The sequence below is a fragment of the Echiichthys vipera genome (assembly GCF_963691815.1).
Source record: "Echiichthys vipera genome assembly, chromosome: 8".
Classification (NCBI taxonomy): Eukaryota; Metazoa; Chordata; class Actinopteri; order Perciformes; family Trachinidae; genus Echiichthys; species Echiichthys vipera.
Window position 1 is genome coordinate 33,526,862 of NC_139833.1, and position 14,787 is coordinate 33,541,648.

Consider the following 14,787-nt stretch of genomic DNA (forward strand, 5'->3'; position numbering starts at 1 on the left):
ACTCACTTTCATCAGCACATGTAGTTTGCTCAAATGTCATGTTATATAAAGTGGAGATCAAAATTAGTGAACAAATTATTAGTACTTGATTTATTCTGAAATACTGTTGTTTTTTTTTTGTTGATAATTTGATAGAATATCCGCTGTGTCTATACCACTGCTGCACCAGCATGTTTTTAAATAACCAAGGCACTTCAATAAAAACCTTTATCTAGTGAAACAGTGATCAAAGTTAGAGAACAGTGTTCATTGTGTCAGAAGAGAAGATTTCAACAATGTTTCCTTCTATAGGATTCAAAAATGAATAGGAGGTGTAGAGGCCACGGCTTTGAATGACTTCAGCACATCTGCGCCCACAGGACATCACTAGTTTCTCACACTGCTCTGGTTTGATCTTGGTCCATTCTTCTTCAGTCTCTTCTACAGTTTAGTAACTGTAGTGGGTTTCTTAGACATTACTTTGTCACCAAGGATTTTCCAGAGATTCTCTATGGGGTTTAGATCTGGACTCTGGCCATTTCATTGTTTCTATATTCTTAGCTTCAAGGAACTGCTTCACCTGTTTTACAGTGTGACAGAGGGCATTGTCTTCATTACAATTGCAGCTGATTGAGAGACAGTTGCAGTGAAGGTATTGCATGTTGCCAAAGGAGGTTCACATAAACATTGACATTCACCCTGCCATGTAGCTGTACAAGAGGCCCAACTCCTGCTGCATAAAACATCCCCAAACCATGACACTTCCTCCTCCAAATGGAACTGACTTCTTTACACACTTTGGGTTCAGTCTTTCCCTAGTCCTACGCCCAACATAATGTTTCCCATCAGACACAAATAAACTGAACGTCCTCTCATCACTGAAGTCACTCTGGACCAGTTCTCCTCTGTCCACACAACATGCTCCTCAGCAAAGGCAAGTCTAGCCTTTTCATTCTTTCTGCTGATAAGAGGTTTGGTCACTGCAGTGTACTTTCAGTCCAAATTGTCTTAAACAATGAGACACTGTGCAGAGATAGATCCTTGTCCTCTTCTGCGCTGAACTGGTGAGCAACTCCAGCTGCAGTGTTGAACTGCTTCCCCATTGAGAGTATTCTCATAATCCTGTCCTCTCTTGCACTTGTTTTACGTGGACGACCGGTGTCCTTGTAAAGTTTAAATATCCTTGAAATCACAGATTGTGAACGTCCAACCTCTCTCTGATGATTGAGAGGGTCATCCCTTTGGCCTTCATCTGGACAACCTGCTGTCTCAGGGTTTCAGTCTCCTTAGAGCAACTCGCCATCTTTCAAAGTAACCAGGAGAGCTGCCAGATGAATAGGGCGTGTCCAACAAATAAATCAATGTTCACCAGGTGCAAGATTAACACCAATAACTGGGAGGGATCTGAAATTTGTTCTCTAACTTTGATCACTTTTTTTTCACAAAATAAAGGTTTTTGTTGAAGTTTCTTGATTATTTAAAAAGAAACATGCTAGAACAGCAGTGCTAGAGCCACAAGAGATATTCTATCAAATAAATACATTTAAATCAGAATAAATCAAGTATTAATAACTTGTTCTCTAATTTTGATCTCTAATGTATATATATTTTTATATAAAGAGAAAAAATAATAAGATGATGAATAGTAAGATTTATTGCCACAATCAAACATTTCCATTTTATGTAAATCTTTAGTCTCAAAGGTTAACACTGATCATGAAGTAGAGTATAGTCTACTGTTGCATGCATCACTCTGTAGAAGAGCTTAATTGATGAAGGGGGATTTGATTGAAAGCATACAGCAACATTATGTTGTTATGTTAGAAGTACTCTTCGAAGCTCAAGTCTACAGTAACACTTTGATCGTAGTTGGTAGATCACTGACATGTCTAATCTTTTACTCCTCTGTGGACCAGTCGCGTCCACATTTCACAGAGCACCATGGAATGTCTTCATGGTGAGTTTGATGTGGAGCCAGGGAACGGAGGTGATCGCTGTGACTACCTGAGGGAGAGGGGTATTGAGACCTACCTAGTGGTTGTTCCTAAAGGACCTGTGGGGAAAAATGGCATCAATGCTGTAGTGAGTTAAACCTGCTACACACTCCCACTGCCAGCCAGTTGATGCACAGGGAGAGTGATGAAATGTTACATTTGAAAACGTCCTATAATTCAAAGCTAGATTTGAATACCTTTCTCAAAATGTTTGGACACTGTTCAGTATTTGAAATACATGGATATGTTCAGTGAAGTAAAAAGGAAGAAAAAAAAGTATTTTCACAGTAATCACTCAGTACTTGCTGTTTGCTTGTTTTACATTAGAAGCTGTCTGTTACCTCTTCCAATGGAAACTCCCCGCTGTTGATCAACACCACAGAATGTAACGGCAGTGTTAACACAGCCTGCACCACACCGGAGGAACCAGAGGAACTGGACACAAGGGTAAGCAAGAAATCACTTTTTAGATTAGAAAGAATTACTTTCAAATGTACTGCAGCAAGATTGTCACTCTTGGCACCTAAAAAAAATTACTTTTTTTTTTTACAACTCAAACTTCCAAAGTTTTGGACTGTAAAAATGTACTGATGATTTAGCTATTCTTAAGGCCCAGTCACAACATCCTTCATAAGAGTGAAGTTCCAAAGTGGTTTGTTTTTTTCAGTGGAATACCGCAGATTAGTGCATTTACTTGCAAAGGTAAGAGTACATTTAATAAAGTAAATCAGGCCCTTGTACAGCTTTGCATAGTTGGAAACTTTGATACATGAATTTGTGCTGCTGACAAGTTACAAACTGTCTTGCCTAGTATTGGCGTGTTAGTGTTTTGCTAACATGTTGGTAGCTCATCAACTAATCTTTTTTTTTTAACCAATTTTTTATTGTTTGAACAAGGTACAAAAGATAGAAATACAGATATGACACATCCTTTCCCCCTTGTTTAGCATATAAGAGTTTGATCATACTAATGAATTCTTCACCTAGACCAAATTTGTCCAAAGTTGTCCAGAGGTAATCCTATCGATTCTAACCTATCAAGGGCTTTTTCAGCATCAAATGGTAGGACCGAGAGTCATTACTCTCTGCTGCATGAATGATAAATAATTATTGCATGTCTTTGGACTGTGGGAGGAAACCGGAGTACCCAGAGAAAACCCACGCAGACACGGGGAGAACATGCAAACTCCACACAGAAAGGCCCAGGCCGGGATGCGCACCGGGATCCTTCTTGCTGTGAGGCGACAGTGCTAACCACTACACCAGCGTGTAGCCGTAGTATTGTAAATATCAGATATAAAAATGGAATATGTGGCGTTTCCTCTTTTTATTTTTTCTGGGACCTCAGGTGGTGAATCCATCTTTCCCTAACCCTCGTAGAAGGCTGCGGCTACGGGACCTGGCTGAAAGGGTGATCGATGCTCAAGAGAATGAACAGGAGCTCAACAAACTGCTCAACGAGGCTCTGCTGGAGAGAGAGACAGTTCAAGCGTAAGTGAACATGCGCATTCAACCATAAAGCACTACTTCCTTCTAGATGAAAAAAAGCTTGTTAGCTTATGCCATGTTTGTGGTTGCCAGAAGATCTGACAATGTAAAAATTATACTTATTCTGGTAAATGACTTGGTGAGAGATTTCAGTCTTCCATCACATAAGTCATATATTATTACACAAATGTACTATGACTCATGAAGAAGTGCTGTGCTGCTGGTTGTATTTTTCCTAGCTTGACAGCAGTATGTGTGTATTGTTATGTTCAGATTTTCTGCTGTATTTTATGAACCTAAAAATAAGGTTATTGTCTACCAGCAGTCCACAGGGACCCACCATAACCTCTGCCTTTGCCAGACAACCACAGCCAACAGAGCTTCAGAGAGCCGGGATAGGAGCAGACAGGCGGGTGTCAGATCTGGAGATAAAAACACAGACACATCACAGACAGTATGTCAATGACATCCAAACAACACAGTTTCAGCTGTTCCTGAGACATGAGAAACACTTTCAAAATAAGATTTAGAATTTAGAATAAAAAAACCTACTATACCTACTATAGCCTGGACGTGCTGGATAAAGACAGTGAATTGGTAAGCTACCTAGTTCTGCCTACAGTTGAATAGGTTGTCCTTGAATGTGGCCCAGGATGCATCCATGTCCACACTGCTAAATGAATATGGCCATATGTGGCCAGTACCATCTTTGAATGTGGTAGGGATCCAATGTCATTGCGTCCTCATTCACACCTGGTACTTGCACACATTGCTAAAGACAAAAATAGATTAACAGTTTTAGTGGGGTAACAATATATTGAAGCATGAGATTTCATGATACAAAATTTAAAAAATACATATTGTGTGTAATGTCATACCAATATTTTAAATGTGATGTAATTGCTGAGGTTCTCTTGTCTTATCAGTCTGAAGGGCAAACACACCAACCGGCTTTCCCTGAGGTTTGTGAATCCAGACCTGGAAACTCGTTACTCTGTGGAAAAGGAGAAACAGAGCGGGGCAGCATTCTGCTGCTCTTGTGTTGTCCTGCTCTTCACTGCAGCTATGGAGGCACTCATAGACCCATGGTCAGTTCCAGGATCATCTCACTTTTTTTTAAGCTCACCATTTGGACACATATTAAAAATTGGCAAAATGATCCTATTCATATAATTCTTTACTTTGTGAGGGATTCTCCATTCTTCTCTTCTCCAACATTTGTGCAGTATTGTGTTCTGTCCAATCTGCATGCTGTTAATGACTTAACACAGATGTTAGAGAGTCTGGACTTGGCCAATTAATCTTGACTTGTTGACTGCTACTAGTGATATTATTTTCAAGGTTTTTCTGTGTGTTTGTATGTTGTGGAACAGGCTGATTGCAAACTACATCACCTTTGTAGTGGGAGAAGTCCTGTTACTCATCCTGACAATCTGTTCTCTGGCCGCCATATTTCCTAGAGTGAGTAACAACACATTTATATAATTTTGCACTTGAATGTTTTGTCATGTCTTCACAACCTGGTAGTCAGTCAATCAATTTAATTTGTCCCATGAAATCGTAAAATTATCAATTCCCTTATCAATTCCAGATCAACGCCTTACGTCCTTGGTGCGCAGGGGAGAAATGGGGGGTAGCTAAAGTCAAAGTTAAAACATGGACAAGTCCTGTCCTTTTTGTGTATCCTAATTGTTCACATGTTCGGCCGTTGTTGTCTGTTTTGTTTGCCTTTGGACCTGGAAATCGTATTTTAAAAGGGTGTTACGTCAGACTGAACAGCTGGATAAGGTACCTCAATAGCAGTCTTTTATTATTTATAGTACTTGAAAGCAATAGACACAAACTTTCACTACAACCTCTCTCTCTACAACCTCTCAAATATTTATATTCAAGTTACATAACATCTCATCTCATCTTCAACCGCTTATCTGTGGTCAGGTCGCGGGGGCAGCAGCTCTAGCAGGGGACCCCAAACTTCCCTTTCCTGGGCCACAATAACCAGCTCTAACTGGGGGATGCCGAGGCGTTCCCCTATAATACTTTTTAATACCTCTTAAGTCTCAATTGAGGCTCAGATGATTTATCAACTTGGAATCCTTTTTAAGATCTCACAGACACAAGGATTAGTATCAGGACTGGAGGAAGGGACTAACAGCTAGCCTGCCTCTCTCCGTAGTTCAAAAACACATCTACCAACATCTGTAAAGCTCACCGATTAGCATGTGGACATAGAAAAACATAAATGTGAAAATGACAGTTTGTAGTTTCAATGAATAGATCAAAAGATCAATATCAGTGATTGTATGTCATCACACTGTGGCTGTTAAGTTTGGTACCATTGAAAGTGTAGAGAGGTGTTGTTGTGTGTGCATGTGTGTGATTCATATGGAGCAGTACTTTTGATCCCACCTCATCATGGAAATTCTGATGTATTTATATCCAGTGGCAGACCAGTATTGACTGCTACTGTCAGCTGGGGTCACTCAGCAACATGCACACACACAGTCAAGTAGTCAATCAGATTGACTGTGAAAATGCAGAGTCACTGCAAATAGTCCTCAGGGTTCGTGAGTACGCATCAATACCACAATGTCATAAGCACACAGTACCTTTTCCATCACAGTCCATTAACAGTGGCACGTGTCTGAATGTAATCATCTTCACTTTACACTGTTAGCAGCCACACAGCTTTTCCACAGCTCACATTTTCACATGTACACATGTGACAGCAACTCCAGAATTCGACTGCTCTGCAAAACAATGGCTCCCAAAGAGTTTAGCCTAGATGCTGCAACAACATCAGTTTGATCAGGACTGGAGAATGTTTCTACATTCAAGTTTTATTGAAAGGTAAATAAAATAAAATAAATTGACTATTTCTTGGTTGCAAAATCAACCCCCTCCAGTGGAACAGTGGACTAAGAGACTGAGACAGGTAATGTCATAATGGCAGAAATGACTGCACATTTGCAAATAAAAAAAGAGATTTTTATGCAGAGGGACACCTGTAATCTGGCTGAATAGTATAATACTTTTCTACACCTCCAAAATATTAGTATAAATGTATTTATTGTTATTATTATTATTATTATTATTATTATTATTTTCTCTTGTTTGTACTATTTTATTGAAATAATTATTATTTCTTTTTAAGAACTTGGATGGCTTATTGAAAATATTGGATGAGCTTTGTTTGTTGAAGATTAAAGATTGTACACCATCAATGTCTTATATTGAACTCAAACGTAATAGTTCCGAATCAAGACCTTCAGTATTTGGATTAAGTAGCCTGTTAAGTACAGTAGGCTATATATGTATATTGCTGCTCATCTCATTGTCAGCATGTAGGTAACGGCTGTAAACATTTATTAGGCTGCCACTAAAACTGCCGTGTTTCTGCCTTCTCAGCCAACAAAAGGTAGGTAGACATTTTTGAGTTGAAAAGTAAACCTAAGCCTTGAAGTGGATTTGATGCTGGATTAGCTTTTGATTAAATGCTATTGCTAGAGCATTCATATAGCATGGAATTGGGATACAGCCTTAGCTGATTTGGTATAGGGTTGCAAAAGAAATAATGTGCTGTTAAACTCCAAATTGGGATGGTGTTTTTATTCAGGTATTTCCCAAGAAGCTGGTGTCTTTTTCCACCTGGATTGACCACACGCGCTGGGCACGTAACACCTGGGCCATGGCAGCCATCTTCATTCTTACCATGGCTGACATCGTTGACATGGTGAGCGACTCTGCACTTTCATACAACAGCAAAAGACAAAACAACTGTGGACCACTGTGGGCTGCAGAGCTCAAGGGTTGGACATTTTGGTCCCCAGTTTGGAGAAAACAGTGACACCAGAGCAGGGGCAGAGTGGGACACACACAAAAATCCACCGGGAAAATTCTGACTGCACTCTCCTCCAACATCTGCTTCTTCTTCATTCTAGCCCTTTCAGCCCCTCCTTTCTCCTTTTTCTTCTTGCTCTCCATTAGGTGTAACTGAGCAAATAAAACACGCAAATCCGATTCCTTTTCGACTGTAAGAAAATCCAGTACTTCAACCTTGCCCGCTTTCTCTCCGTCTGACAGCCGCTCATTCATCCCCATTCGTTCATTGGATAAACGTGGAGCGATCATTGGAGCAATACGCAGTTCCAATTTTCCATGAGGCTTTGCTCCGACCATTCTGCATTAATTTCTGAGCAAAAAAAACAATTCAATCGTTGGCCATTTTATATTTGTGGTCATGAAAGTTATGTAACGTCTGAATAAAAATAATTAGATCAAGATAGGAGGCTAAACAAAAATCTGTAGGCTGGATTAATGAGTGAGTGTGACACTATAGCAACCATGAGTGAGATGTAGAGACACAACAAGTATTATATATAATGGTTGGACTCTCCATCTCTGGTTTATAGAGATTTCTGAGAAAGCAATGTGCTTGATTCTGAAGAGTTTTAACTCAATGGGTTGGTCATGAACATCACACGGCTGTGCAGGGCAGTCTGCCGGCCAGTTAACTTGAGCTTATTGGTCACCGGCCGACCGGGAAGTCCCCCGGTTGTCCTGATGGCCACTCCGCCCCTGCACCAGAGCTATTGTTTTTATCAGGATATGGTATAATGCCTCATTAATGAAGTTGATCTCAAACAATAACACCAAGGTAAATGTACAGCCTTAATACTTCAGATAGCATTAATAATTTTAGCAGCACCCTCTATTTCACACAATATACTGTATGTTAAGTAAAGTTTTATGTTACACACTAGTGCTACTTAACATTACATTGCCTAACTTAAATAGTTACAGTTATAATTAAGGTTGTATTATTGACTGTGGTGCTACTGATGGAGATCATGTGGCTTAGCTCATAATAAGTCTACTTGTACAGTCGCATGGACATGATACAACATAACTTTATAATACAAAAACATTCAACACACTCACAATCATCTTTTCCCAGCATGAGAACTGAAAGCAGGACTGGAGATGGATGGCTTACTAGTTAGCTTGCTAATTCCGCCATGCTTTCATGCTACACTGTTCATACAACATGAGCCAAACATTGTCTGGTGATAGCAATGTGCTTGCTGATAGGCCCATTCTAAACTACACTGGTTACGACAGCAAAGAAAAAACACTGAGGCTATTTCATTATGATGAAATGAGTAAATAAAATTAGTGAATAAACATTACGAATGTAACATGGAAAAAAAACTTTAATACATTAACTTTTCCATAAACATTATTTCTTAGATTTTCATTGGCAATAAAGACTATGATTCCCACAATCCCACATGCGCTACTTCATGACTGCGCAATGTAGTGATTGAGGGACCCCTAGCAGCGATTTTCCACCATAGGTCCTGGGACGGTGCCCAAGCCTGGAGTTCTGCAGCGGGAAACTATTGTAAACATAAGACTAAAAACTTGCAGAAGGACGGCTAAGCATACTGTTGATCATCAGTTTTGGAATCGATAGCAATAATAGCACTGAGTTGACTTTGTGTCTCTCCACTGTCTAGCTGAGTTGTCTGCCTCGAATTCAAGACTCCGATGGGACCACAGTGGCTCCCTCCTCCTCTTCCTCCTCCTCCTCCTCCTGGTCTGCCCCCAACAGTTGCCTGGACAACCCTAAATATTACAGCTACATCGCTGTGCTGGCACTGATGGCCACCACCATGCTGGTTCAGGTCAGTCACATGGTCAAGCTCACACTGATGCTGCTCATCACAGTGGCCACCGGCATTGTTAACATCTACAGCTGGAGGGACATCTTCGACCATTATGACTTGGCCCGCTTCCAGGACTACAGGTGAGGGAAAAAAAACACTTTACTGTTTAGAGCAGATGTCATTAGCTCTTGTAACACTTTCACAGCTCAGCTCTGGGTAATTGTAGATGAAGACTAACAATCAACTGAAAAAGCAAACCTGGCTCATGTATTTTGGCTAAATATTAGTTTCATATCATTATGTATATAATAACTTAACATACTGAAATTGCAGTCTTGAGGTTTATCAAACATTTGTGTTACAGCAGAAATTGTCAATATGTCCATGTTTTTCCTTGCAGATCATACCTGGTGCCCTCCAAGTTCACAATGACAATTATGATCTTCATTATGATGGTCAGCTTCTATTATTTCTCCAGACACGTAAGTACTACTTTGTTCGCTGTACTTTAACAGCTTACAGAAAGATAACATGTTTTATGATAACAATCCCAAGACATTAATGTATAGCTGCCAGCAACGTCATGTACTGTGACAGAAATAAAGAGGGAAAAGTTTGGTATGATGTTAGATGTTTAATCACATTATTTTCTAAAGCTGCGGGAAACTGCAGGGGTTAAGGTGGGATTTGGAAACCTTCTTCAGGTGCTGCCTTCTTGGAGTAAAATACAATCTGTCTAAAAGGTTAAAGTGAATCAGTTTGTTGTTAGGGTTCTTCAGGTTTCTGTTCCATCGAAACTGTTAGCCAATTAATTTAACCACTAGAGAAACTAAGATCCCTGCTCCACACCTGATGGACAGCAAGAAGCCCATAAGAGGATTTTGATTAAAAGGTATATGGAGCCGAGAAGAGCACTGTGGAGCTTATGGGCTTGGACGGGATAGCCCCAGAACACACTGTATGCACACATGGCAGAGTGTGTTAGAGTGCTAATAAAAGAAAAAAGAAGTACCTGGAAAGTTAATAGTGGCACACAAATTATTAAACATTTTAAGGCCTTTGTACAGTGGCCCGGAAGTGCAAATCACACAACACCACAGAATTGGTGAGCCTGAATCAGAGAAGGTAGGACACTGATCGTCGTCCTGATTGGTTGCAGTGTCGATTTAATTCAATTTTATTTATAGTGCCAAATCAGACAGACATACACACAAAGACTGCCTGTCTGCGAGACCCAGGAAGGCAAGCAACCACAAAATTAACATTAACTGTAATAAAATATATAGTTTTTAATTTACAGTTATTTAACAATGTTTAAGTTAACTTAGCAGTTTCTCTATCGGCAGTGAAGGGGAAAGGTACTGTGTAAACAGAAATATATTTCAAGATAGGAGCTACAATATGTATTGCCCTCTTTGATTTATTTTCAAAACTACGGTCAGGTTTTTGCAGTGGCTCTGGTTTGCCACAGGCTAGCAAGCAAGATGTCCCAGGCCGGTGTTATGGCGTGGCTATCATGAACATCGGTATCAACGGTATAAAAATGCTCAAGCTTTTAGCTGCGAATATAGCAAATATACAGCAACATAACATTACCTGAATGCGCCCATAGGCTCAGGTGTGGCTTCATCCATGGTGGCTTCACATTCATCGAATAACCACTTGCCACAGCACAGTTGTGTTTCGCTGTCATGTTGTGGTGAATTGCTGTGGTGGTTTGCACTTCAGGGCCACTGTACTTTTGTCATCAAAGACATCAGACAGAACATTAATACATCTCTCAGCCCACATAGCAGAGGGAAAGGTATTCCCACAATGAGAAGTGCAAGTAATGAAAGAAAAAGCTTTAAGTGTACCATTTTAACAAAGATACCAGTCACCCTCTCGACTGAACACCATACAGATAAAGGGAAAGACATAATAGGGCCATGTTTAAGTTTGTAGCATTTAAGTGGGAGACCTGAATATTAGGGCATATTAGGAAATATTAGAATATTAGTTAACGCCATAAGAAAGCGTTAAAGCAACTCTTGAAGTTTAATTCTGGCACAAAATCATCCCATGGTCTTTTTTGGCACTTACATACTGCACTTCAATTAAGCCATCGAGACATTTTTTTTCATTTATCAACTATTAATAGAGAAATACCGTGGTCACTAACAGCGGACGTGGCTAACACTGATTAGCTCAGGGCAGTACGGTGAAAGCATTAAACGGATTTTAACTTCTAATACTGCTCAAAATAACACCAAACCTCTGCAATAGCATCATAAGAGTCCCTACACAGAAAACAAAAGTTACCAATTTAACTACGGTTCTATGGATCCTGGATGAAAGCCAGAGGCAGTGCTTAACACTGAATATCTTTGAATATCTGTCTCGTGTATGCGCAAGTCAAGTATTAATATCAACAAAGTCACATGTGACCTCGGATTACCCCCGGCTTCCGGCGTCATCCATGAGATCACTTCCTACAGAATCTTCTTGCGGTTCACGAGATTCTGAGGGACCTGGATTTCTGGCGGTCATCCAGGATTCAAAGAACCGTAGTGACATTCGTAACTTTCGTTCTATTTCATCCTTAAAGACCGCAAGAGGCAGTGCTTAACACTGGATGACTCATACCAAAAGAGTCACAAGGAATCCGGGTTACCCACCTACGTGGATGAGTTGGAGGGAGTCCGTCGGAGAATCAAGCCCAATGGATGGGGGGTAGCCTTAATGTTTTTTACATGGGGGATATTTGTTTTTTTGTTACAGAACGGTGTTCAGACATATGTATGAAATTACTTTCTATATTTGTAGGTTCCTTTTGCATATTTTCCAATCTGTATTTTTCTTGACATAGTGTCTGATCTGTAGGTATCTATATAGGTCACTTGAAGGTAATTCAAACTTGTCCCTAAATTGTGAAAAGGATTTAAATCCCTGTCCATCCAGGAGTTGGTTTACTGTTATCAGAACAGTCCCTGCCGATCTTTGTTAGTCGAAGTCTTGTTATATATAGATGGTAAAAACTCTATATTCCCTGCTATTAAGTTGTTTTTGAACCAAATTCCAGACCCTCAATGTGTGTACAATCCATAAATTATTGATTTTAAGTTTTTTCGGAGATTGCTGGCTGAAAAATGGAAGACTAGACAGCGGTACCACTGGAATGGAGTTTTGTTCTACAGCCCCCGTCATAATCATGGCTTCAGATTTGTTCGTATTAACTTTATAGCCCGATACTTTACTGTATTCCTTAAGGTCATATAGGAGAGCAGGGACAGAGGTAATAGGGTTTTCCAAAAATATTAATATATCATCTGCTTAAAGCATCAGTTTATGCTGGCTGTTTCCTTCATCCAGTATACCCTGTATGAGAGGGTCAGATCAGTTTGGCTAGCGGTTCAATACTGAGAGGGGGACAAAGCATCTCCTTGATGTGTGCCACGTCCCAGTGGGAAAAAATATAAGCAGTGTCCATTTACTCGAACTCTGGATCTTGGGTTTTTATAAAAATTGTATTGGTTCGGCTCCGTCATATCTTAAAGAGCTCATAGTACCCGACTAGATTGCTGCGCTCTGAGAATGCAGGGCTACTTGTCGTTCCGAGAGTCTCCAAAAGTAGAATGGAGGCAGAGCCTTCAGCTACCAAGTTCCTCTCCTGTGGAACAAACTCCCAAGTGTTATTCGGGAGGCAGACACTGTCCCCATTTTTAAAACTTTCCTTTTTGATAAAGCTTACAGCTAGGGGTTACAATCCCTTAACAATGTTGTTATTTTTAAAATTATTATGTTCTGCTTAATGATGCTGCTATAGGTCTAGTCTGCAGGGGGATAATCCTGTTCCTGATTCTCTGAGCTTCTCTCCTCTCTGTTGGATCATTCATGTCTTATCAATGCATGTTACTAATTCAACTTCTACCCAGGAGTTGTTTGTGCTTTGTCGTCTCGCAGGTCTCTGGTGATCATGGTGGTGCCTGCAGCCATGGTCCTGCATGACGCTTCCTGCTACTACTATAACTATTAGTCTTATATACTATTACTAGTCTAATAAACTATAAAATTTGTAGCCATAAAAACCACATCAGTGGTATGTCTAACTGTATCGTAGCTGCTATTGCCACTACTCATCATTGATCATGTTTTCCACCATAATTATTGTCATTGTCATATTCTTCACCTTAGCTGTCCGTGTTTCTACTATTCTGCTGTATTAACTGCCATAACATATAAGTCATGTTCACATTACTATAGATATTATTATAGTTACTGTTACTCTTTGGTTGCTTGCATCTCTGGAGGTGTGTCTGTCTCTCTGCCTTTGTGTCTGTCTTTGTCTCTCTCTGTCCATCTGTCCGTCTTTTCTCTCTTTCTCTCTCCTTTTCTTCCTCCCCACCCGGTCAAGACAGATGGCCGTCCTCCACAGAGCTGGGTCTGTCTGACGTTCCTGCCTGTTATAGGGAAGGGTTTCGTTGCCACCGTACTCTACGGGGGAATTGTTGGGTCTATGTAAATCATAAATAAATCATAGTGTGGTATTTACCTACTCTGTAAAGTGTCCTCATATAACTTTTGTTATGATTTGGCACTATAAATAAAATTGAATTGAATTGAATAAAAAGTTTTAATCCAACTCACAAAGAAATCACTGCATCTGCCCATGACCCAGGGGGGTGTCCTTCTGTTAGAGCATAGTTGTAGACTCTACACAAAAAAGAGTTAACTCGTTTATCAAGGTTTTATAATATTAGGATATAAAGGAGTAGATGGCCTTCCTGGAGATTTGTTATTTTTAAGTCTCAGAATATTTTCTTTGATTTCTCCTTCTGTGATTGAGCTCGTCATTGTATCTGCCTCCTCCACATTAAGGAAGGATTCAATCTTTTCGTTTTTATGGGCTGATCTTCAGCTGTATACAGCTTTTGGCAATAAGTAGCAAATGCCTTCCTTCAATAGATCTTTTGGTTGGGTGAACATCTGGTCATTATTTGGGCATTTTATTTTAGGCACTGCTCTGTAAGATTGAGCTTTACGCAACTGGAAGGTCAGTAGGCGGCTTGCTCTGTTACCAAATTTTTAGTACTTTCTGTTAATAAATCACAGTGCTCCTTCTGCCTTGTAGGTCAATAGGTCATCCAATTTCTGTCTCTTATCTTTCAATAATACCAGAACCTGGCGGTTTTTTGATTGTTGATACTGTGTAGCTTTTTAATTTTCTTCTCTAATTCAACCTGTTGGGCTACTCTTTGCTTTTTTAATCTGGATGAGTTAGCAATTATGTTGCCCCTCATCATCACTCTGGCTGCCTCCCAGAAAGTAGAGGGGGAGACTGTATCATTATCATTTGATTTCAAATAGTCTGGTTTTTTTTTTACAGATTTCTCAATGAATTACTTCATCGTTTGATAATGATACATTCAGTGTCCAGTATTCAAACTTTTTGTTCGGTCCTATCTGTATCTTTATGGTGACAGGAGCATGGTCTGAAAAAGTTATTGGTTCTATGTTACATTCACCAGTTCTGTAGATGTCTGTTTCTGATATGTCCAGTCTAGAATGGCTGCCATGTACATGTGATATGAAAGTATAATCCTTTTCTCTAGGCTGTAGATAGTGCCAGACATCCCCCGGACCTAGTTCATCCATTATTGCATGAAGAGTTAATGATT

General features: G+C 39.9%; 1 protein-coding gene across 2 annotated transcripts in view; it reads left to right on the forward strand.

Annotated features, from left to right (window-relative positions):
• The window catches only part of adcy3a (adenylate cyclase 3a), a 93,454-nt gene that overhangs the window by 49,536 nt on the left and 29,131 nt on the right, over positions 1-14,787 (forward strand). For both annotated transcript variants that reach the window (XM_083918634.1, XM_083918635.1), the window contains exons 8-15: positions 1,896-2,061; positions 2,301-2,420; positions 3,322-3,464; positions 4,388-4,549; positions 4,835-4,922; positions 7,078-7,194; positions 8,981-9,270; positions 9,531-9,612. In XM_083918634.1, coding sequence (XP_083774760.1) covers positions 1,896-2,061; positions 2,301-2,420; positions 3,322-3,464; positions 4,388-4,549; positions 4,835-4,922; positions 7,078-7,194; positions 8,981-9,270; positions 9,531-9,612 — 1,168 coding nt within the window. The remainder of the gene's footprint in view (positions 1-1,895; positions 2,062-2,300; positions 2,421-3,321; positions 3,465-4,387; positions 4,550-4,834; positions 4,923-7,077; positions 7,195-8,980; positions 9,271-9,530; positions 9,613-14,787) is intronic.